The sequence below is a fragment of the Cololabis saira genome, chromosome 16 (genome assembly GCF_033807715.1).
Source record: "Cololabis saira isolate AMF1-May2022 chromosome 16, fColSai1.1, whole genome shotgun sequence".
NCBI classification, from domain to species: Eukaryota; Metazoa; Chordata; class Actinopteri; order Beloniformes; family Belonidae; genus Cololabis; species Cololabis saira.
The window spans coordinates 31444948-31471402 of NC_084602.1; the positions used below are offsets into that span (position 1 = coordinate 31444948).

General features: G+C 40.5%; 1 protein-coding gene across 4 annotated transcripts in view; it reads right to left on the reverse strand.

Annotated features, from left to right (window-relative positions):
- Positions 1–543: 543 nt before the first annotated feature.
- Positions 544–26455, reverse strand: part of lrfn5a (leucine rich repeat and fibronectin type III domain containing 5a) — a 193976-nt gene continuing 168064 nt past the window's right edge. For all 4 annotated transcript variants that reach the window (XM_061743808.1, XM_061743807.1, XM_061743805.1 and 1 more), the window contains 2 exons: positions 6091–6364; positions 544–2496 (listed from right to left, as the gene is read on the reverse strand). In XM_061743808.1, coding sequence (XP_061599792.1) covers positions 1609–2496; positions 6091–6364 — 1162 coding nt within the window. In that variant the 3' untranslated portion in view covers positions 544–1608. The remainder of the gene's footprint in view (positions 2497–6090; positions 6365–26455) is intronic.

The following is a 26455-nucleotide window of genomic DNA, read 5'->3' on the forward strand; positions in this document are numbered from 1 at the left end:
TTGGTAATTTATTACAATGAAAGTTACTGTACCTCCAGAAATATCATATAAACCTCGACTTCAGAAAAAAGGCAGCCTGACCTTGTCCAGAGGAGTAAAGCAGCGGCATCTGCAGCTCTGGGGTCTGAAGCATCTGGGATGGACCATCAGATTCAGTATATAAAAAAAAAAAGTTTATATCTTTTAGTTTTGGAAGAAATCAATGCTGTTCCTTCATATTAAAGATGAAAAAGGCCATCTACACTGTTATCTGCAACATGCCCAAAAGCCAGGGTGTATGATACATACCACTACACTTCTATGATGTCAGCTTTAATGCAGAAAACAAAACTATGTGATCTTACAGAAACATAGACTGCCTTCAACAAAGCAGTCGGGAGTGTGTCCAGGTGTATTATTGGGAAAAATGGGCAGCTAACACTGTTGCGTTGTAGTCCACATAGAAAATACAAATGTGTTTTTTTCCTACTTAAAATTAGTCAATCAGCGGGAGCAATCACACACAACAAAAACATCACTTTTCAGACTGTAATTTTATCCCTTTTTTATTTTACACAACATAACAACACAGTACATGTTGTCTTTTTCTGTACAGAAGCTTTCAGAGCTTGTGACCAACACAGGCTATAGTATACCAATGTAAGTGAAAAGCTCGCAAGGTAATCATGTTCTTTTTTTTTCTTCTTTTTTTTTTGAATACTTCCCTTTAAAAAATATCGATTTCATCAGAGGTCCATGAAACTCTCCACGTGTTTGTTGCTCCTTTTCTTTATACATCAAGAAAGGTTCTGTACTCCGTTGTAGGTAAGAAAGGCTATGTGTGAAATCTGTCTCTTCCTTAGTTCTTTCCATCCGTCCTAATCCCTCACTCGTGGAGCCGAGGTGATGTACAAATACCCTTGTAGTATTTGTCAGTGAGGGTCTGTTAGTGCAAAAGAAGGCACCGACTGCTATTCTCTTGCCACACTGGATGCACGCTCTCTGTGAGCATGTGAATGTTAAGAATGGTGTGCTTTTTCTTCTTTCTGTGTGTTTTTTTTATTCCATTTCTTTCCTTTTATTCATTCCCATCTGTGGTGTTCTCAGACAGGGTGAGTGTGACTTGGGCAATGACGTGGCAAGCTTATTGTCTTGTTTTTTTTCTCTTTTGTGCTATAAAGTGGAACCAACGAGACGACTCGAGGACGCTACAAGACAAGGCAAGTTATCCACTCGCTGAAGGGTCGACTGCAAAACAGATAATGTCGAAAGTGGAGACAAAACTGTAAACAGATACAACAAAAAAAAAAAAAAAAACCCTGTGCAGAAACATTTTGAAAAGAGTAACAAAAAGAAAAAAAATAAAGGCTGAGAAGAATACGTCTGCTCACACTGTCATTCAGAAACGTCCAATCATTCTCTTACGCACAACTAGGAGCGAAATTCATAAATGAAAAGGTACATTCTAAACAGTAACAACACACACACTGTTTCAAACATCAACAACAGGCTTTTACCTTCACCCACACACCTAGAAACAGATTCAAACGCACAGCAGACGCTCACACGAAGGTTAAACAATGATGAGTTAACCAAAGTTTATTTTTCTGGTTGCTGCCTTGTTACAGTTCAAACTGTGCTTTCCAAGATCCATTTGGAATCGCACCTCCCCTTGTGTTTGTCCTCGTCTTTAGGGAGCAGCATCCCGCTCATTGATTGGCTCCTTTTGTCCCGCATTTTACGCCCTAATTTGGGTTTTCCTGCTCCGTGATGGGACGAGTGACTCTTTGAGGCTCCTTCGCTGAGCGAGTACCTCCTCCTCGCCCGGCTCCGTCCTCCCTCCTCCACGGGAAGAGTCTGGTACTTAGCCGAGGAGGAAGCGGTGCGAGGAGCCCGGCGGAGGATAGGCGTCTCTCTGAATCGTGTGGAGGGAACCGGGCTCGGAGTGGGGAAAGCACTGGAAAAAGGGGAAGGGGCAAAAGGAGGAGGCGGGGTTTGTTTGAGAGAGGTGGAGTTGTTGCGATTGGTGTTTGGGTTCTCTTGAGGGTTGGGAGTAGCGGGAGGGCGCGGGGAGGACGCAGAGGGCAGTATCTCAGGCACTGCTGAAGGGTTAGAGAAGACCAGGCCGGTCTCTCGGGGAGCCGGCTTCCGGCTCGGCTTGTGCAGGGAACCGGTGGCAGTGGCGGCGGGTACGACGTTGCTTTTAGGTCTCTGTTCTCCCGCTTTCTCCCGATCCTCATCTACAGCTGTTGGGCTTCTGGCTCCCCAACTCTGGCTGAGGACAGATGTTGCTGTGGAGCAGTCGGGCAGGGAGCACTCGGACGACTGAGTTAACGTATCCTTCCCCCCACGTCCTCCGCTCCTTTTCTTCGTGGGCCCTGACAGGTCGTCCAATGCGAGTGATCCGTGTTTAGAGCTGCTGGGAGTCACGCTGCATCCCCCCTGCCCGTTGGTCTGTGAGTGAACATCGGTCATTGACATTGAAACGCCTTTGCCACCTTCACCAGGATTACACACCTGAGGAGAAAGGAGAGGGAAAAGAAAGTTTATCCTTCCTTTCATAATTAGTATCCCCGATATGAATCCTTTCAGAAGGAAGAATACGGGCAAGAAAAATTGATTAAATCATTTTTTTCACACCAAGTGCTGTAAACATGTTCAACTTGGTCTGCTATTTTGAATTAATGAAACAAAATGTTTCAGCTCCTTTTCATCCTGGAGGTTTTTGTGTGAGGATGATGCTGGATGTGCTAATGAGGCTGCATTTTGCAGCATGTGAAGAGGCCACTTAGCACACAGTGAATAGTGAATGCAGCACCGCTTCCTTTCTGTTGCATCACCCTTAATTTAATTGCACTTCAAAGGGTTTGAAATGCAAAGGTTTTTTTTTTTTTTTTTTAAGGAAAAGGTTTCAATACATTGGTGTCACCAACTCCAAGTACAATGCTCTATGATGTGGGTGATTTTACAAACTTTATCGGCAAAAATGTAAATATAGACCTGGGGCCTCATTTATAAGAGTGCGTAGGATTCATACTAAAAGTGTACGTGCGCTCAAAAGCTGAAAATGGCGTGCGCACAAAAAAATCCTGATTTATAAAATCGTGTGCACGCACATCTGCACGCAATGTTCTCTTTATAAATCACAGTCCAGCTGGAAGGTTGCACAGGTGAATTCTCCTCATATCCCGCCCTCTACACGCCCACTTTCTACCATGAATGGTCAATGCAAACTACGTCATGACTGCAGCCTGTTTCCCACATTGCTGTGCGTCACACCGTGTCCTAACTGCATGCAATGCGAGCGTCAGCGACAAAATCAATTCCATTGCTTTATTTTCTATTGGACTGTCCTAACTGGCTGCGAGGGACGCAGCGCTGCGCGACGCGCCGTTTTTAAGCTGAACATTTGTCGGACGCCCTGCTTCTATTTTCTTCCTGTCGCTCGCGTTGAAAGACGGTTGAAAGCGCTGTAGGAAACGGTCATGGATGAGGAACGGTTGATCCAGTTTAGGGATGCAAATTATCGATTATTTCATTAATTGATAGTTGATAACCTTATCGATCGATCATCGATTAGTTGATGAGCGGCGTTTTTCCCCCATCTGAGATACAAACATAATTTTTTTTGCTTATATAAAATACAAAGGACATTTTAATGTATTCCTTAATCAAATATTTATTTGATACAAAAGTAACAAAAAGACATTTTTGTACCACAAGGAATATAATATAAAGTGCACTTCAAGGCTATTAGTAGTAGCAGCAGCCATAATAGTGTCATATTGTCAAGCAAATTTTAAGTTCTAGTTACGATTTAAGTTAGAGTTTTGGCAGTGTTCAAAATAAAATTATGAGACCTGCTGTATTGGAGCACATTTTCTTTTAGTTAAAACTGTAGCGGGGACAGATGTTTAGAGGAACCTATGTATGTACCGGGTGAAGGCTGATTTATGGTTCCGCGTTACAACGACGCAGAGCCTACGCCGTAGGCTACGGCGGCGGCTCTGCGTCGATTTAAGGCGGAACCATAATTCAGGCTTTATGGGAGCATATCGGAGAACAACCAGAAGAATATAGAGTGGATTAAAAATAAAAGTTAAGCACTGAGCTACATGTGTCTCCCGTCTGGGCCATTGCAGACTCATTGCCTGAGCATGATATTACTAAAACCATACATATCCGCCGTCTCTTTCTTCTGTGCGCGCCGCGGCGGCAGCGTGTTGTGTCGCATTAAATGTGGTCCGGGCGTAATACCAGCTGGTGAAATTAAACGAAAAAAAAAAAAAAAATAAATAAATAGATTAATTGTAATCGTTAATTTTAATCGGGTAATTTCATAACGGCAATGAATCGAAAATCGATTAATTATTAACATCCCTAATCCAGTTAAGGCTGGATTATGGTTCTGCAACAAATCAACGCCAAGCCTACAACGCAGGTTGCTCCTCGCCGTGCCTGACGCACACCTCACACAAATTGTAACTACGCGTCAAGAGGTAGCAGACCAACGCAGGCCGAGAGGACTGTGATTGGTTCGCTTGGTAGCAACGCATTTCTGGTTTCCGGTTCGTGAAGCAGTCGTGAACTTTCAGCGCTCTTTTCTTCGTGTGCGTATGTCCTTATCTCTTTGATTCACTGTGACCGGAAAAGTCGGATAAACTATTCAGGAAAATATCGCCGAGTCACTTCTGTGTAGTGCGGCCCCTCGGAAATTATTTTGCAAAAGCCCGAACAACAGTCCAGCCCAGCAGACACGTCAGCCCACGCATCTACAATCCATCAACATTAAACGACGGAGCCCGCCGCCGCCCGAGCGGCTCCTCCGGCTTTCCGGCCCGCCTCTGTGGCGCAGCTCCCCCTCCTCCTTCTCGGTAGCGAGCCCGAGTCGCCCCGTCCGCCCCAGGTATCCCGCCACGGAGCAATCACGGGCAATTCACGCGCCCCCTTCCCCCTTTAACGTTCTCATGGTGGCCTCAATTACGTCCACCTTACAATAATACAATGGGCGCATTGCGTCCTTGGGCGTGCGGTACATTAAAAAAAAAAAAAAAAGATGTTTATATGCGCCTAATGGTTGTCATTTCATTTATGTAACAAAATGGGGGGGGGGGGGGGGGGGGGGGGGGCTCTTGTAAGCAATAGCCTACTCAGTGCCCTTTCACTGCTTCCATATGATATTAGATGAAATGTTGCAGTTATATGTTGCTAATCATCACCCTTGTTGAACTTATTTCTCACAGGTCTGCAGATCTTCATAAAAGAGACCTTTTTATGGCCTGGAGCATGCAGGTGTGTGTGAATATAATGCCAAGAGGGAAAGACAGAGGCAATGGGGAACATATTGTTAATGCACATTAATGTGAAAGGGGTATAATGACCTTTTCTGATTATTGGAGTTCAGTGTTCTGCACTGAGAAAGACTATTCACAAGTGAAGTTCAAACTTAAAAATGTTTGCAAAAGTGGACATCCTAGAAAACTTACAAAGATCAGACCATGCAATGCTTTGATAGTTAAAAGCAAAGAAATGAATACATAAAAATGCTACATGTCAGAGCCGACCAAACGCAAGTATCTGAAACTTTCAGGTTGAATCCACCCAGAAATAGGAGAAATTGCAGTTCATTGATTGTCCACTGGGATGTGGCTCCAAAGAGCCACTGATGTCCTGTTAACATATTGATATTTCATATTTCATAACTCGGCACCTTGCAATAATTGTGTTGACCATTCCCCACAAATGTCTTTGACACCTCTGCAATTGAGGGTATTTTTGACACAAATGTGAAACAATAGGTCAATGATCAAATATATCTTAGAGTAAAAGAAAAGAGAAAAAGTTTGGAATCACCAAAATTCAAAATATACAGACCTGAACCCAGCTGAATTGGCGTGTCAGGATCTTATGTGGCTATGTAATCCTTTTTCTTTTTCTTTTAATGTATTTGAGTTCATTTCTGTCGAATTAATAATATTTCACAATTCATCTAATTCTCTTTGATAAGACTGCAGCTATGAATAAGATAATACAAGATATCAGAATGAATGGAAATATCTTCATTATTCTCTCTTTTCACTGTGGAGTGGATTAACAGACATGGACACCCACCTTGTAGCGTATCATCAGGATGATGATGAACACGAGCACCGAGGCCACTATTATCCCTCCGATGATGATGATCATAGTCCCGCCGAGGAACTGAGACTGCATGAAATGACACCTCATGTACTCCGACTCGGTGGTGAACTGCACGCAGCCGACCACTCGCGTCGCCGTCAGAGAGGTCATGACATCATCGTAGATGGCCAGGACGCAGAGGTCGTACTGAGTCCCTGCTGCCAGATTATTTACCAGGAAGTTCTTGCTTGATGGAGGTATCATTCTGCAATGAAGGGAGGGGGGGAAGACAAGGTGAGAAAGATAACTGATATGAATAGGAAGATGCAGTTTATCTAGTTTCATAGCTTTCCCAAACTTCTTAAAACCTATAAACCATATGTCTGTTTGTTTGTTTCTTTGTTTTATTGTTTGCACTCTTAAAAAGGAAGATTAAAAAGAGGAAAAAAGTTAAGAAAAGATGTGCAGGAGAGGTCATAAAAACCCGAAGGGCTTATAAGAGACTCCCCCCTCCTAAAAACTTTAAAAAAATTTAGCAACTGCGGTTCTACAGAAGGGGATACGCAAATCATTCATTCTTCTTGTAGAGTATGAATGATAATAAGAATTAAACTCAAAATAATTATGAAAATGTCTGGGTAAAGTTAACAGAGAACATATGACTTTATACATCAGGATTCCTGTTTGATACTTATTCACATCGTAGATTGTAAGTATTTTTAATTGTTTAAACAGAGGTGTGGCTGGAGTATGAATAGGTTGTAAAAAAGAAGGATAAGTGCTATCCCAAATTAAATAACAATAAGTACTGTAAAGGAAAACGGTGGCTGTTTTTATCAGTGGGAGGTAAATTGTTTATAATAACACTCACCAAAGAACTGACTAGGTCGTGTATACCCTCTCTAGACAAGGGGTCTTGTTTGAAAACTAAGAATACTGAACAATCTCATGTCCACACAAGAAGAGTTCGAGTTATGTCCAGTTACAAGATACATCATCTACTTTCTGAAAGTTCTTTCAGACCATTCTGGTGTTCTGTGGTTCCTCATAAGCAACATAGCCACAGCAGATCATTATCTTCCACATATTGATTTGGAATAGGTTTAATGTGGGATGCTCTTCCTGACACAATCTTGCCCATTTATCCAAGCTTGAGACCCAATGAGGGCACTGGCTTCAGACCCTCTAGTTATGGCTTTTTGCAATGGAGGCAATGTGTGGTTCAGTGTCATGCTTAGGGATGCCCCAATACCGATACTGGTATCGGTATCAGGGCCGATACTGCTCTCATATACTCGTACTCGCAACAATTCTCAGAAACCACGCACCGATACCACTTCATTGTTGTTGTAGTTCCTGATTAGTGACTCTAGGGGGAGATGTTGAGCCGCCGTCAGCGTGGTGATGAGAAGAGAGTGATACCCATGAGTGAGACTGGCTGCGCCGTTTCAGGCAAGATAGCGACAATTAATGCAAGTGGGATGTCAGCAGTGTGGACATGTTTGAAAATAAGGGACAACGACAGAAGCAAGGCAAACTGCAAGCTACGTGCTGGTAAGGTGTCAAGAGGAGGAAAGGAGTCGTTTAATACCAGCAACTTGATAAAACATCTCAAGACGCATCATAAAGCTGAGTATACGGAGTTTGCTAATGCTACTGCAAGACCACAACAGCAAACAGGTTCTGCAAAAGCGACAGACAATGGCAAGAGAAAACCCACGGGCCGTTAAAATAACGAGGCTCTAACTCAGTATATAGCACTGGATGAGCGGCCACTGTCAGCTGGAGAAGACCAAGGACTTCACCGTCTTCTCGATTCACTCGAGGCGCGATACGATGTTTCATTGATATGTTATATGTTTGATATTTTCTGAAATGTGAAGACAGTGCCAGTGAGGAGACTTTTTATTTACATAGAAAGATGATTTTTTTGTTTAAAATAGTTATTCTACTCATTTTATTTATTTTTATTGAATTTATCTGTTGCAAATAAAACTCTTTCAATTCATTGCATTTTTCATTGCACTTTTAGCCTAGTTATTTTTGTGGTAGAAGCATCGTATGGGTACTCGGTATCGGCAAGTACACAAATTAAAATACTTGTACTCGGTGTGAAAAAAATGGTATCGGGGCATCCCTAGGCATCCTCAAAAACACTTTAACAACAGGTAGAACTAGGAGCCGTGCCTTTACAACTTTTTATTTCTTTACTTCTGAGAAACTCTGCCTCTCTAAAATGCTCAGTTGACGTCCAATCATGTCACTGACCTGTTAACCAGATTTGTTGAGAGATTTGTCCCTCCAAGTATTTCTTTTGACAAATGTCTTACTTTTTCCGGTATTTGAGATGTGTAGTTAAAATTTATAATGAAATTGGAAAATATTTCCCTTTTATTTATATCAGATGCTACCGCATAAAAAAAAAGGAAAGTTATCTTTGGAGAACACAATATCATAGACATGTTCAATTAACAGTAAGAGCATAGAACTTACATACTGAATTAGTTACCATCACCTGCTGGAAGTTGTGCCTGGATGTTCCCGTGTCCTTAATCATTTTTGTATTTAATATATCAAATCAATCAATACAAATATTGATTAAAACTATGCCAAATGCCAAATCAAAATATGTTGAAAAGCAGCGAGTGAACCCACTTCCGTGAAAAAGATTTTCAGACCTGCATAACAAAACAGCCACTGGCTGGAATTCAATGACACTCCAAAGTTATATTGTAATGGCATATATGTGGCCACTCTCACCACACTGCAAAAACTAGCTCCTACCAAAGTTAAAAAGCCTTGTTTCAAAAAAATTAGAACAATATTTTAGAATATTTCGCTAATTTTAAGAATGTTGAGAAAATCAAATTAACCTTATTGGCAAACAATTTTTGCTTAAAATAAGATCATTTTGACTGGATTCATAGAATATTGGGCTTATTTCTAGAGGGTCCTTTTTTGCACTGTATTTATTTTAGTTTTATTTATTAATTTATTTTTTTTACTCTAACCTTAATTGTATCACTGTTGAGTTCTCATTTCACTTTCTGGTGGACGTTACTCAAAAATGATAGACACAAATCTATGCTAGCTCACAAGCTTTGACAGAGCAAAATATTTAAATGATTTAACACATTTCTGTTCCATCAAATTAACTTTTAAATCCAAGCTGATTTCCCTTTCATTTTCATTTTGCATCCCATGTCCCGATCGATATCCACTGACTGCTAAATTGTTTTTACCAATAATCGTGGTAAGGAGAAAAATGTTTTGTCGGATAAAACTTAACAATGTTAAGTTACACAAGGTTTGAAATCATGTTCTCTCTGCTTGATTCCCACCTCCAGATAATTTGAACCTGATTGGCTTTTTCTGCTGATGGACTAGCTGTGGTAGGAATTGGAGCCAAAACTCATCAATACAATTGATGCTGCTCAGTTGCATCTGTGTCTGGTGCGACGGGAGCTAAGAGGAGGACGGCAAACAGCAGCGGAGAGTCAGGTGAAGTTTAAAGGTGACTTGGTGATGCTGTTGTTAAGGCATGAAAAGCATATCATTGATTATCAGTCCCTGCTGCTGCCTTACCATCATCATCATGGATCCTTTAATAGACATCTGGGACAGATTCCTTGTATTTTTATTGAGTTATTGTTTTGAGTAGGCATTTTTAATGTAAAGGAAATATGCCAATACTGTTATACATATTACACTGATTTGTCATCTTGGTGTTGGTAGTATTTCTTGCTAAGACTGTGTAGTCTGCATATGGCAAGAACTGGTTCTGAACATTTGTATGTGTTTATTGTAGGTTTCTGAAGGCTTCTTTTCTCAGTGGTAGACCTTTAGTTTTGATGCACTTTTATTGATGTTTACAACTCCACTATGGCAAGAGTAAAGTTGTAAAGCCTTTTTGAAAGTGCCTGCTCCTCAGCCATTAATTGCCTTTAATATTGCATAACTTTATGAATCTGACACATTAATGTACTCCAAGAGGAATAAAAACAATCTCGACTGAACACGACCGTTATTATCAACATAAACCAGTTTAGACTAATTATACTGTATAATGGAGGATGGGGGCTTGTTGTGTCCCCACTAAAAGCACTTTTCGCCCTAAGGTACAGCTCTTACGTGATGCTCTAAAAGGCAGATGACCATCAGAACAATTGGCTCCAGCGTCCACTGATAAATGTAACGTCCCTTTTTGCAGTTTTCATAATAAGATCCCTCAGATTTTTGTTGAACGGGGAAAAAGCATAACAGTGTAGTGGCATAAGAACCAAGAAGAGTATCAACAAACAAATAAAAAAAGGCCTAACAGTTATATAAGGATGGGAGAGATAGAGAATCCGAGCTCTCAGCTTCACTTTGTGGAAATGGATGCTGAATTCTCAAACAGTGCTGCATTAAATGATTTATTTTCCCAGGGACATTTTGACAAGACACCATTTTTTAAAAGTGCGCATCTTTGTCATGCCAAGCAGAAGTGTACAATCATCCCTCACTTTAATGTTTCCCAACAAAACAGTTTGAAAATAGGAAACAATTAAGCATTTTATTTATTGGTTAAACACAGATGTAGTTTGTCACTCTGAGTTAAAGCTTCTAAAAGCTAAATTAAAGCTCTGTTCTTTATATTTATCACAGTTTCCATCTTGATGGGAAGTATTACACGTCACTCTTTCAGTGTCTCCCAAGCGCCTTGTCAACCTTATGGCATTTCCTCATTAAAATGCTAATGGGATTCCTCATTAAAACCAAACATGCGAGGGTAGTTCACCGCTCTTGGTCCGCCACGCGCTAAGAGGAACAGAGGGCTACTTTAGCCAGGTTAAAAAATGTGGTTTAGAGTTTGAGCCGAGCAAAGGTTAGGAGATCTGTTAACTTTTAATGGTTAGCATTCACAGCTCCAGGATAAATGCAGCGGCAGGTTATTTCGGTGGTCTCAGTTGGATAACGTCACAAGCCTGTGAGTGTGTGTTTGTTGAGTGTCCATATGACCCCGTGAATACTAATAGGACCATCTGAATGAAAAAAAGCACTTTGATTGTATTGTTTAAAATGAAGATGGCCAATTTTGACTTGAAATCCGAACAACAGGTGTTGCTGTGGTGTTGGATAATAACAGCACAGCTGGAAGACTGTGAATAAGCTGTAATTATGCACCTTGCTTGATGGTTTGCTTGAAGGTACCCGCATTAATAAATACCTTTATTTTCCCCTCTGAATCTGCTGAAACAAGCTGATCCTAAGCAAATCCATGCCCCTTCAATCTGACCAGTGAAACGAGCACTTCTCCTCGTCAGCGTGCGCCTGAGCTGTCGTCATTTTCAACTCAACCGTCCGAAAACAATTAAGATATCAACGGAGTGTTTGAAAGCTGTGCTCACAAACTACACTTTTCACGCAAATTCATTTGTGTTATCCGTTGTTGATGTGTGAGCCGAGAGCTTTGTGAACTTATTCAAACCGACTCATTCATTGTGGTTAATTTCTTTGTGTCTGCACCGGATCTTGCTGCCAGTATTTGAAACCCTACAGTGGGCAGATGATTGCCTTGGCTGAGACTATTACACTAATCTATCTACACTGCTCTGCCAAGCCCTCAGCCTAAGACACCCGTGTGTGTGCGTGTGTGTGTGTGTGTGTGTTTATGTGTGTGTGTATGAGCGTGAATGTGGGTTTCATTACACTTTCATTTCACAAAATAGAATGCCTGCCTGCATGTTGTGAACTATGCACAAGTCCATTCGGCCTATATGTGTCTGAAGCATGTGCTACACATGTGTGTATGCGTTTGTGAATGTGTGTGAAATCCATTACACTAATCGTCTCCTCCTGTCGCTGCGTCTGGCCTTCCGCCAGCATTCATTACTGATGCAGCTCTGCATGCTGGTAAACTGAAACCCTGTTTGTGCTTTGATGCAAGTGCTTCACGTGCATCTGCGTGCGTGTTCATCCACTCTAGCTTTCTCCGGCCCGGCCTGAGACGAAGCCCAGATCACTATTAGTCACTCTCAGCCTCTCGTTTCAAGACAAATGAATGCGTCTGTGCACGGAACAGTGAATTATGATACTGGATTGTTCTATTTTGGGCCATTGCACTTGATTAAATATTGGATAAAACCTACAGGCCACAAACACCTATTATTCTTGCAACTAAAATAACACTGAACACACTCACTGGAGCTGTGCGATAAGAGACCAGTGCTTCTAATAGCTCAGCTGTGCCCCCCCCTCAAGCAGTGCGTTCCAGTTACACCACAGCTGACACACTAGGTAAAAACACCTGCGTGTTCAGCGATATCCTCTGCATCTGCTGATGCTTAGATATGCAAATCTTCTATATTTTACTTAATTTTTCTCAAATAAACAATGATCTGATCTGTGTTAATATGTAAAACCTTATATTAAATAGACACAATACTTTCTTTATTACAAAACTGCAAAGGGATATAATTTAAGCAAGCAAGAGTCACCTGTGGTTGTGCTTGATTTAGATATTTCACATTATGGTCATAGAAACCACCATGATTTTCTCACCAAGGCAGTAATCTGAAGCATTTGCCACAGTGCTTGATGTAAGTCCTGGCTTTGCAACATTAAAGAGTGGAATAACCAGGCCCCTGACACCATGTTTTTGTAAAAAAAAACAACAGACAGAGAACAGTGGAAGTTTCCAGCTGTCTACGCCGTCACCATGATGCCAGGAGGATTACTGACACACTCACTAAAGCTTATGGGCTGTTGCCTGGTCGCCTATTGATATGCTACTCCATTGTCAGTAGAGAAAACAGTTTGTGACAAGTGAATGTCACATGTCGCAAACACCACCGAGTAGGAAGATACTATTAAAAGGAGGCACATTTCTGTTCTACAAATATACATGGCTTGTGATGCAGCTTATGTTATGTGATCAAACAGTCCAAAACTGTTTATATATTGGACACTTTGATGAAACAGATTTCAAAATTGCCGTTAGAAATGACAAAAATACTAAAATTGGAAGATCCAGATCCAAATGGACAAATGTCACTCAGAGATTATATGTTGATATTATATGTTATCATATTTTTATGAAGATTGTATTCCAACATTAAATCATGCAGTAATTATGCTCTCATTAATGAAAAGGAAAAAGGAATATATATATATATATATATATATATATATATATATATATATATATATATATATATATATATATATATATATATATATATATATATATATATATATAAAGTTATGTGATCCAAGGGGGGGCTTGGGAAATTATTCACCAGTATTTCTCAGCTGGGAAAGAACCAAATGTGGGTCATGGATATCTGTAAGCATTTTGTCTAATTATTTCCAAAAATGGCACTTTGCTGCTTCTGGTGAGAGCCTCCCCTTCTATCACAGTGCAAGCTTGCCTAAATTAAATAGCCCCAAACATGACAAACTTTGCAAAATAAGCCCAAGAAAATTACATTAAAAACACTACGCTAGGAATTTTAAAAGGCTTTTCTTTACATTGTACTTTTTAAACACGTGTTTGAACTTAATGTTGTCTTTGAACAGTTTGGATTGTTTGAAATGAGACCACATTTATGCAGCGCTTGTCCAGTCTTGGTCAGCATCCCAAGAGCTTTCCACTGTGCAGTCTAAAGGCTTATGCAGCGTTTGCCATACACACATTCATGCACCGATGACTGCATTATGGTAAATGTGGGGCTCAATGTTGTGCCTGAGGATGCTTCAACATGTGGACTGTGAAAGCAAGAGATCAAACCACTGACCCGCCTGTGATGGATGACCAGTCCGACTCCTTAGATAGGGCTCTTTATGCACATATACGCTTCCCTCGTATTTTACTGAAAAATCATTTTGTTCAAATTCATTTTCTTACCAATTAAGCAAACAATTACATGTGACTGAATGCCCAACTGTAAATACAATAGCGCCAGTTAAGAATAACAGGTTTCTAAGCACAAAGTGAAAAGGATTAATGGTAGCTCAACTCTTGCCCCATTACTGCTGACCTCAAAGCTAATGTGGCTTACGCAGCAGCTGGCACCATGCCGTGCTAATAGGCCTGAGTGTCTCCAGCAGGCGGAAAACATTGCAGCAGTATCCTCAGTCTTTGTTTTACCACGCATAATGCCCATGACGCCAGAATAATAGTTATCAAGCACCCATAGTGCACATACTCAGAAATGGACCAGGAATTTCAGGCTCAACCCAGTTGGGCTTGAATCACACTTCACTTCCCCATCTATCTTTATTCATTAATCTATCTTCAAAGTGAAAGTCAAAGTTTTGCCTTTTTTGGAAAAAGTAAATCTTAACAACATTGAGCAGTGTTACTACTGGAGTCATGTAGTAATAAAGAGCAAGACTGGTGATAAAAAGCTGCTAAAGCTGCTAAAAACGGCCATCTGGCTTTCAAGAGTCAGTTCAATCTAAAAAACTATAATCATTCCCATTCCCCTCCTTTTTGTCTTCTCATACTCCTTCCTATTATTGCTATTCATCCTCTGATTCCACTTTTTTTTCCCTTACTAGTCATATGTCTTGGCACTTCTGTCATTTCATCTATGTCTATGGGCTCTCGGCTTTTGTTTGTTTTGTTCGTAGTTTTGTTGTTCCAGTCACTGTTCAGGGCTGTATTATTGAACATTAGGGGAAACTGCCAACTTTATGTACTCCCCTGAGTTGGATTTCATACCACCAAAGGTCAAATGTACCACAACGGTTGTGGCCACCTCTCCTCAATGGCCGAGGAGACGGAGGAGACACTGTAAACAAAAGCGGGGTAAGAGAAGTGGCGTGAGGGCTCGGCTACATGCTAACACGCACCGACAGGCTCTTCCCAGTCTCTTCCACACCAATACAAGATCCCTCTGCAACAAAATGGATGAGATTTGGCTGAGGATCATCTTGAGGAGAATGGACAGCGGTCTGGCCATCATAACAGAAACCTGGCTGGCATCCAACACACCTGATGGCACAGTGGAGTTATTGGGTCGCTCTTTGTTTCAGGCAGACAGGACTGCAGCCTCAACTGAAAGCAGAGGTGGAGGGCCTGCGCTTTACATCCACAACTCCTGGTGTACAGCCACACACATGATCAGAACGCACTGCACGCCAGGCTGACTCCAGCATATAAACCTCTGATGTGCAGGACAAAAACATCCACCAAAACAGTTTAGGTATGGACTGAGAAGGCTTCCTCAGCACTACAGGACTGTTTTCAACTGATTGACTGGGAAGTGTTTAACCCTTGTGCTGTCTTCGGGTCAAGGAAGGAGGAAGAGAAGAAGGAAAGAAGGAAGGAAGGAAGAATGAAAGAAAGAAGGAAGGAAGGGAGAAAAGAAGGAAGGAAGGAAGATTGATAAGAAGGAAATAAAGCAGGAAGGAATGGAGAAAAGAAGGATGGAAGGAAGGAAGGAAGGAAGGAAGGAAGGAAGGAAGGAGGGAAGGAAGGAAGGGAGAAAAGAAGGAAGTGAAGAAATAAGGAAGGAAGGAAGAGTGAAAAGAAGGAAAGAAAGAAGGAAGGAAGGGAGAAAAGAAGGATGGAAGGAAGGAAGGAAGAAAAGAAGGATGGAAGGAAAGAAGGAAGGAAGGAAGGAAGGAAGAATGATAAGAAGGAAATAAAGAAGGAAGGAATGGAGAAAAGAAGGATGGAAGGAAGGATGGGAGAAAAGAAGGAAGGGAAGAAATAAGGAAGGAACCAAGAATGAAAAGAAGGAAAGAAAGAAGGAAGGAAGGGAGAAAAGAAGGATGGAAGGAAGGAAGGGAGAAAAGAAGGAAGGGAAGAAATAAGGAAGGAAGGGAGAAAAGAAGGAAGGAAGGAAGGAAGGAAGGAAGGAAGGAAGGAAGGAAGGAAGGAAGGAAGGAAGGAAGGAAGGAAGGAAGGAAGGAAGGAAGGAAGGAAAGAAGGAAGGAAGGAAGGAAGGAAGGAAGGGAGAAAACAAGGAAAGAAGGAAGGAAGGGAGAAAAGAGGAAGGGAAAAAGGAATGAGAATTAGTTCATTTTGACCTGAAGACAGCACAAGGGTTAAAGATATGTCAGACCTGGAGGCCGACGCATCATCTGTCCTGGTCTATTTGCAGTTCTGCACTGATACGGTTCTGCCCACAAAGACCATCAGGTGTTTCCAAATCAGAAACAATGGTGTGACAGCACGGTGCGGTGTCTGCTCAAAGCTTGGGATACAGCCTACAGGTCAGGTGACAGGATGACCTACAGCAGGGTCCGAACAGAACTGAGGATGGGCATCCAACAGGCCAAACAGAGGTACATTGAGGAGCACTTTGCTGACAACAACCCACAGAAAATATAGAGAAGAATCAGGACCATAACGGACTACAGGAACAGCAACCAGAAGATCAGCTACGATCTCACTCATCTCGCCAGACACCCTAAACAGTTTCGGTCTGGTTCTGAAGCTGTGTTCTCAACAGCAGGCTGGAGTTTCCACTGACATATTCAACCTGTCCCTGCAGCTCACTTCAGTTCTTGCTTGTCCTCCATCATTGTGCATGTGCCAAAAAACTGAACACCAGTGATCATGAAGTGCGTTGAGAGCAGGGCTGTAATTGGTACAGTATTCCATAGTATTTCATGGTGACGGAAAGTTGTTTTAGGTACTAGGCGCCATAAAATGACAAACACATGTATCAGTATCAAATTATCAAATTAATGTACATGCTTTATGTAAAGTAATACAACTTATATTTGGTTTATACACACACACACACATATATATATATATATATATATATATATATATATATATACTGTACTATAGTAGAGGATTTAAGTGAAGATGTATATAGTATGTTTGTCATACTGCCCTTATTATGTATCTCTTTGGTGCATCTATCTATTATAGTCTATCTTTCTCTCTATCTTTCTTTCAACGTTTCTCAAATTCGAGTTGCGCATTGGCGGGACGTCACTGCCATGCGTCAAACAAACAACTAATCTACAAGTGAACAAAGCACTGCCAAGCGTTGCAGTTATCTCTTGTAAATCTGCATCTTCTGTAGACAATAAGACCACGCCGTTCCACAGAGAATGAAAGCAAGGTACAACAACAATAACCATACTCTTTGAATGAAACATTGTGGGCTGGCTACAGAGGGATTTATAATGATTCATCTTACCTGCTTGGACTTAAGCTGTGCATATTTCTTTTTTATGTGGAGTTGCGCCGGCAGCGCCGTATAATATTAAAATAATGAATTCATTACCATCACAGTGAGCTTGGAATCTCATGGTGTCACTGTGGCTTTACACCATGTGGCTTACTGAAATACAGTATACCCTTTCACCCCTGTTTGGGGGATTATCCTCAGTCACATCAAGGACATCATTCCTGCTTCTCTGGACAGACATCAGTTTGTCTACAGGGAGAACCGATCGACAGAGGATGCAGTCTCACTGGCACTACACACAGCCCTGACTCACCTGGAGCATCCTAACACCTATGTCAGGATGTTATTTATGGACTTCAGTTCAGCTTTTACCACTGGGATCCTGGACAAGCTGACGCTGGAACTTCATAACCTACGACTGTCTGCTCCCCTGTGGTTCCGGATCATAGACTTTCTCTCCAACAGGCCTCAAGTGGTGAGAATTGGGGACTGCACATGGTGCACACTGATCCTGCAGAGATGTCTGCTCAGCCCGGCCCTTTTCACCTTGTTCACACCCAAATGGTCTGCTATTCACTCAGCTAACATGGTTGTTAAGTTTGCATATGACACCACCGTAGTGGATCTCATATCGGACAACGAATAAACTCACTACAGAGAGGAGATCCAGCACCTGACAGGATGGTGTTTAGACAACAACCTTGTCCTGAACACCAGCAAGACCAGGGAGGTCATTGTGGAATTGAGGAGATCCAGGAAGACAGAACACACCCCTCTCTTCATTCATGGGGCTGAGGTGGAGCAGGTGGACAACATCAAGTTCCTGGGCATCCATATCAAGTCCGACCTCACTTGGTCCATGCACATATCACAGCTGGTGAAGAAGGGCCAACAAAGGCTCTTCTTCCTGAGGAAGCTGAAAAGGACTGGACTTTCCCCTCAGCTTCCGTCCAGAGAGAGGTACAGGAGCGTGAAAACCCACACAAACAGACTGAGACACAGCTTCTTCCCCAGAGCTGTAAAATCCATCAAACCATATCCCCAAACATCTACTGTACCACCCCCACCCTAGACTTATCTGAATTTGATTTACTTTTACTATTTTTATTCTATTTTTATATTTATTAAGATATATTTATATCTTCTTGCCATTGACCCGGTCTTTGTACGTTTTGACCGTATAGAAATGCAATTCTCGTCAGTTGTGTGAAATAAGACCTGGAAACATGCATTGTGGCATAGAATTGTCAAATTGGTTTAATTCACCGTACGAATTGTTACAGATTACTTTTTTAATACTGTATTTGACCGGGTCTTTGTAGGTTCTGAGCGTATAGAAACGTAATTCTTGCCATTGTAAGAATGAGATGTACCTGCTGTACTACTGCCCTTACTTTTCAACAACTTGTGCTTTTTATTATTTTACCTCTTTTTTATCATTTTATTTTATTTGTTATTTACTGTTTAATTGTGTCTTGCGCTTTTAATGTTGATGTAAAGCACTTTGAATTACCTTGTGTTGAATTGTGCTATACAAGTAAACTTGCCTTGCCTTGTGCCTATGCGTCTTTGTCTGTCTTTTGTGTATACCAACCAATATACAATCCCGAACAAAATTTCATTATGCCTGCATAGTGACAACAACAATTCTTAATTCTTGATTCCGTCTCTCTCATTTTTCCCTTCGGGATCATTAAAAACTGCTTTGGTCCTTCCTTTTTACGCTAAAGTACTTGTCCTGCTTTAAAGCTCAATAGACGACATGCAGTAATGACATGGTTATGTTACAGCTGCTACATGTTTACGGTGTTCTAAAATCAGCAGAATAAAAGCTGGGTTTTCATTTCTTAAGCACAGCTGAACTAGTGTTATACCTGAGCCCCAGGGACCATTGGCAGGGATAAGCTACTTCCAGATAGAGAGGGGGAGGGAAAATAAGTACTTCATAAAAGCTTGGATTCCTCCCTCACATAAAAATGAATTAAAAAAGAGCCTGCTACACAATTTGCCTGATATGTTTTTTTTTTGTTTTGTTTTTGTTTTAAATGGCAGCCAGCCCCAGTAGCTTAATGGAGCTGCTGGAGTGGAAAACAGCTACAGTAAAAACACAACAACAACAACAACAACAACAACAACAAACACATATTGGGCAAGAAAGCCTCAGAAACAACAAGCAGGCGAGCAGGCAGAGGTGGTTGGGACATGTGGAGCAGGAGAATTGTTTATGTCTGTTCCTCAGTGGACCAGGGAGTTAGTACAGTTTCAGAGTACAGTCTTTGTTATGTTGAAAAGTATAAGATAAGTATGTGTGCGTATATGTAGAGGCTTAAGACTGAATACATTTAAAAGCTTGGGTTTTTCAGTGAAAACACTACAAACAAGTCATATGACACTTTCCATTTATCCACTGCATAGGACCCAAGTGCCAATGAAACATATATAATGAGTCAAATTCTTCTGGGTGAAACTCTTCGTGTTAAGTACCCTGCGATCTCTAAAGAACCAAGAATGAAGACCTTTTTTCTTATATTTATGATAAAAACTTTTTCTTAATTTTCTATTTTAGCTCATTGTAAAAAAAAAAAGAAATCAAGTACATTAAAACCATTTCCAATTATTTTTTTTCCATTGTTAATTTCAGTAGCTACTACTCTGTTACTCTAACCAAAGTGTAACTTTTGTTTAATATAGCACTGACTGTAACTCATAATTTGATCCTCTCTTTTTTTCTCTTCATTTTCACATTGAAATCCCTTGTTGCTGAATGTGCTTTGTGGATATTTACTAGTATAATAATGTATTTTGGACTGAATACTTTACTGGATTGGATCTACTGGACCTTTCTGACTGTAACCAGACCATTTCTGTGGGAATATTTTTGATCGGACGTGTTCTATGAAGCTTCATCGGTAAGTTGCGTCATCTGCGCAAATCTTTGTTTGTGGTGTTGATATGTAGCAGCTGCTATGATTATATCCTGAAATCGTTTATATTTCTGGAATCACAAGAATCTTAGCTTTCTAAGCAAGATTTGTAAGGTTTGTACAAGATTTGTAAGATTTGTAAATGACCTAGTTTTGTAAATTTTGGACTGAGTGTGCATCGAATATGGACTGGACGGTCAGAGCGGCAACGGTAACTACATACTGCTCCAGTGATCTGTTAAAGATCAAGATAAATAAAGCTGGAGCCTGGAAAGCACAGCACTTCAGACAGGTGGCTGAGATGCCGTCTTGGGCTGTTGCTTATCTGGTTTTCTCTTTCTAGAAGAGCTTGAATACATATCTGTACAGTTACTGACTGCAGACTGAGTGTTGTTCATTGGGGAGTTATACTTTAGGGGTTTGAGTGGGTATAAGAAGAGAATGGGTGAGGTGGGGTTTTCAAATGAACAGTATCCCAGCAGCGGTGGCAGCGGTGATGGGGAACGCTTTGTAGTTGGTGATGCCTTTCAGGCATTTCCACAATGATGCAATGTGGTTGGTTGGCTAACTTAGCGTCCAGCTTACTTTTGGGCAGTGAGAAAGATGAAAGCACTGTTACAAATTACAGTACTGACACTGGCCCGGTTTCCCAGATCAATTAAGTAGCTCTTAACAGCGAAAGACTTCTTTCAAACCATCTTAAGAAGCCTGTGAAAGAAGTCTTTCGCTGTTAAGAGCTACTTAACTGATCTGGGAAACCGGGCCACTGTCTTCTTGCCCTTGCCAATGTCTCATCTTCACTTACAAGCGAGCTGTTGGTGAGGTCGGGTTACTGATCTGCTCGGTACTTTAAACTTGCTTACAATTTTTCTGTGTAAGGTGGCCAGAAAAATGACTATTTTACATATGGTTATCCATTTCAATACACTCCATTCGGGCTACAGATTGTGACCATTTAGACACAAACTTCACTTTCTTTGTAGATTTGATGACACGCCAGGGATTGACCAACAATAAGTGTGCTAGGATACAATTGTGCGAATGTGCACATATTGTTTGAGACTGAAGAGAGAATGAATGCAAGCCTGTCATGATCAAAATGACCCTTAGAGATGTCCCCTTCTACCTTGAATAATGGGAATGTAGTTGCAGAATTTACACCGTCGTTTAATATATTGAATATAATGTCCTAGCTTTTCACTGCCCAGACTGCACTTTAAGTACATGGTAGTGATTTTATATAGAGCGTGACATATTTGAACCCCATATGTCATGCTCTAAGTTATGTGCAAAATGTTTACTGGAAATGTACTGTGAATGTATTTTTAAGTCAATAAAATCATGAATAAATAAAGGCTCTTTTACAGGGACAACATCACTATTAGAGGGTTCCAAAACAATCAGCACATCAATTACTGAAACAGGAATAGCACGGAGGTAATTGTCAATTTATATTTTGAATTGTGGGGCTTCAACAATGGAATATAAATTAGATATAAGAGAAACATGAAAAAGGTTGGTAATATTGTACAAAATCTATTTGCTGACTAAAAAGAAACCTCTCTATGTTTGAATTTTTTTTAAATGCATTAACATCAGTAATGACTTGTATTGATGAGAATCACTAATTAAGGGCCATGTGCACTAAAATCAAGCTAATTATAAAGGACTGCGTGAGAGGCCACTGCAAATTTCATTGACATGAATCCTCTCAACACCTGAAACTCATCAGCTATGGCTTCATCATACACAGTGTGAAAGACATTCTTCCTTTTTCCTAGCTTTAACCCTATAATCACCATTTCTACATTAAAGGGATTGTGACATGAAAAACACATTTTTCTTGATTTTTTGTGTTTTGTTGGGTGTCTTGACATCAATTACACCCAAAAAACAACGAACTTTTAACATTCAGTGTATTGTGTGCTTTCTGGGATTTTCCGCATAACTATGCAAAAACGGCTCACCTGGTTTGGTGGCGGATCGTTACGTAACGACCCGCTAAATCACCGCCCCCTCCACCCAGCTCCCTGCCTCCCCTCCTCTCCAGTGCACCATAAAGGCTGATTTATTGTTCCGCGTTACACCGACGCAGAGCCTACGGCGTAGGGTACGCGGCGACGCGCACCGTACGCTGAACCCTACGGCGTAGGTTCTGCGTCGATTTAACGCGGAACCATAAATCAGGCTTAACACGGAGCTGTTTAGAGCCTCTTCTGTTCTCATCAGCGGAGGAAAACTGCTAAAAAGACCCGCGGCCACTGACTGGACTTAAGATAAGGGGACACTTTATTTACATGCCTTTATTTTTATGATTGTTTGCTGTGGTTCTCCCTGCTGCTTTTCCGTGCATGCTTCGCCTGTCGCTCCCGGCTTAACTCTCCGACGCCGCTGTGAGCGTATGGCTGGAGGAGGAGGAGGTTTGGAGGAGGAGCGGAGCAATGATTGACAGGAAAGGGGGAAAAGGAAGCATTTTTCACGGCGCAAAAAAACACTGTAATAAAAAGCCAGGAATGGAGTACTAGAGTGAAGTTTTTCTTGTTACACTCTTTTAGACACATTTGAGGGATGTTGGCCAAGACTTTTAATAGTGTTAAAAGCGTGTTAAAAATGATGTCACAATACCTTTAACAAGATACAATTCAAACACCAAAGAGCTCTCTCTCATCTTATTACACATGGTTAAAAAGTTGAGGGTACGGCTTGCTATGAAAACTGACACCAGCCACCAGCTAGACGCTACTAACAAAAGCCCTCTATCATGTGAAAGCAAACACTCCACAAATCCAAACAGTGATACAGACAAGAACGTACTAAACCTGCTTTCAAAGAAATTAACAATTATTTATGAAGTTAAACAAACAAAAAAAAATCTCTTTCTGCAGCACAGCAGTGAATTTGGTTTTACTTGTAGTCTTTCGCCATCATAAATTATATACCAGTGTAAAACTCTCAGCCACCTGTAGACTTTTACACCTCATGACATTCCTAGTGGCCATTTTGAAAATGCACAATATTTATGTTTACATTATGTTTGTCCTTCTGATTGGATAATGAATGAAATTACGTGGATTTATGTCCTGCATGTCAATTCTACTGACTAAAGATTCCATAAAGCTTTCAATCGCTTCAATCCATCATGCAGCTCCTGAGATTTGGTCTTGCACAAACACACAGTTAACCGCTCCAAGTGGGAGCAGATTATGCACATATTTAAAAGGTCAACAGATACAAAGAAATCAAAACTGTTATATCTGAGAGCGACAAATGCATCTAGTAATATATCAAACAAAACCAACCTCAAGAGCATGATCTTTAAGAAAAAAAAATGTATTGCACAGGCATGTCTAAGTGTGCCATAACTGCTGTTTAAACATTCCTCTGTCCCTGTCTGAGGGAAGGTTTTCCTTTCCACAGTCACCTTGTGCTTGCTCAGGTTCCCTTAGCTAGGAAATTATTATTATTATTTTGATTGACTTTGTATTAACTGGACTACTTTGGAATTAGTCGAATTGGATTCTTGAAGTTCCTTGAGATTACATTTTTAATGATTTGGCACCATATAAATAAAGCTGAATTAAACTGAAGCTGTTTAATAAAGGAAAAGGGATTACAGAATGGATTTCTGTTTAGGATTTCTGTACATACATCCAGAAGAGAGAGATATGTACTCTTCAAGTATTTGTCAGATTAATATTCTTTTTGCATCTTAATTAACTCATGGTCTAATAATAATTGATGATAATTATTCAAAAACATCCAACATATAGATGAGATATACTCTTTTTATGCCATTTTCAATCAGGAATCACAAGCATGCCTTGTTAGAAAGATGTTCAGTTTTTTTCAACTTGTTTTCAGTTGTTTTGCACCTGTTTTTTAAATCTGTTGATATGATTTTAGAAACCTTTGTGACACTCACGGCAAAGCACGTAATTATCAGTGGGTCCTGCTTCAGCGGTTTTGCTGCTTGAAAAATTCAGCATCCATCTGGTTCTTACCTTCTCAGATCTAGTTAAATCACTTTTTTGCCCTCAGTTTACGAGTGATTATGAAACTACCTGTGTTACTGGGTTCATCTCTTCAGTTTGTTACTTTGTTAAATAGATATAATCTTTATATGAACCTTAGTGGTAAGCACTGTTGCCTCACAGCGAGAAGGTTCCTGGTTCGAATCCCAGGAGTTTTTATGTGTGGAGTTTGCAACGCGGCTTCCTCCCACAGTCCAAAAACATGCATACTAGGTTCATTGATTATTCTAAATTCCCCATACAGCCCTGTGATAAATTGGCGACCTGTTCAGAGTGTATTCCTGCCTCTCGCCTGTGAAGAGCTGGGACAGGCACCAGCAGACCCCTGTGACCCTGCAAAGGATAAAGCGAGTATAGAAAATGGATGGATGGATGACCCAATAAACCCTATTCTTTTTATGGTTTGGCTTTGAAATATATGTAAGATAACAATCGGTTAGAATTGCTGTCATATATTTATGTTGTTACTGTTATGTAGAGGTGGGTGCAATTCATCGATGTGTCGATGCATCGCGATGCGTCACGTGACGATTTGGAATCGATTAATTACATTTTTTTTTTTTTTTAAGGTATCCTATCCAGATTCCAGACTGAATAAGCTGCTGAATCATTTCATTTTCAAGAATGCACATTTCTTATTGTTCACTTGAAATATGGCAGATATGTTTACACTAAATACATTTGATGGAAGTACATATCTTGTTTACTTGAATTAATGAACTCATTAAATCCAGGGCTTGACCGTTTTCAGTGTTTTCCGCCAATAGAGGGCGCTCTCATGCAAGTGCAGCTTTCCCTGGTCAAAGTTAAAATAAGATAAGATAAGATAAGATAAACCTTTAATAGTCCCACAGAGGGGAAATTTGCAGTTTACAGCAGCAAAGGGGATAGTGCAAAAACAAGAGGCAACAATAGAAAAAGTAATAACACAGTAATAATAAGTTAAGTAAGTCAAAGAGCAAATCTTTACATAGTCATAAAATAAATTATTTTTTGTCTTTGAAAAATACATGTCAAATGTTCAAAAAACCTTGTTATTTACTTAATGAGTGTTGTTAGAGGAACTGAGTTAATTGATTGGCTATTTATTTACAAATGTAGCCACAGATGAAGACAAAATCAATGTTGTATGGAAAAAAGCATTAAAAATCACAATAATCGAAGAATCGTGGCACCAATAATCGAATCGAATATCGTTATAATCGAAGAATTGAAGCTCCAATAATCGAAATCGAATCGAATCGTGAGGTACCCTTGTTTGCACACCCCTACTGTTATGCCCCTTAACTTGTAAAAGTACTGTAAAGTACTTTACTGTAAAATACTGAAAGCCCTTTTTCAAAAATATAAGGTTTATAATTGTTGTATATAATGAATAATTTATTTTGTACATTTAGTGATTCATCACATTGACTTATAAATATAAAAAGTTGATATTAAAATATGTTCTGAAGCTTCCTAGACCCTAACATGACTAAAAGTCAGACATTACGAACAAAAAAAGACACTGAAACTCTGACCGTCAGGGCCAGAAATTGCTCAGTCAGAAAGAAGCAAAGGCAGCTGTAAACAATAAAAGACATCACAAAGGGAAGTAACTGGGCATGAACTCGACATTAAACTTGGATATCGCCACTGGAATATCTCAGAGTGACCACTCCTTTTAATTATACACAAACTTGAGCTTGTTTGTTTGTGCTGCACTGTTGGACATGTTAACCTGGGGGCTTATAGGAATTTACTTGCTTTTTAGTTTGGATGCTTCAATTTCTGTCCCAGGGCTGCTTGTAGTTTACAATGTTACACAAATATGCTTGCATGTTCAAGGCTTTACTTTTGTGACGACTTGCTAGGCGTTTTATGCAACTGACCGGGTAGCAGACCTGCCACGGGAACAGAAATGCGATCTGCTAGTAGGAAGAGTGCTGCTAAATCACCAGTAACTGTATCAGTATACGCCTGCCACTCTCAAATGTCCTTAAACAAGACATCTGTTCTGAAGCCGTCCCTGACCTCCCTGAGCAAGAACTGCTGGGGGAAGGTACGCAGCAGGGATCGATACATAATCAAGCATTACAACCGCTATAATTCAAATGTGCTGTAGATCACAGGTCCATACTGTTAACATATCAAAAGAATGTATTCATGTAAAAATTCAGCCAATAATAATTACATTTTGAAAATCTTCAGAACCCATCCTGTATTCAGCAGGATTGTGCTGAGCAGGTGGAGAGTGAATAGCAGAAACGTCAATGTGTAG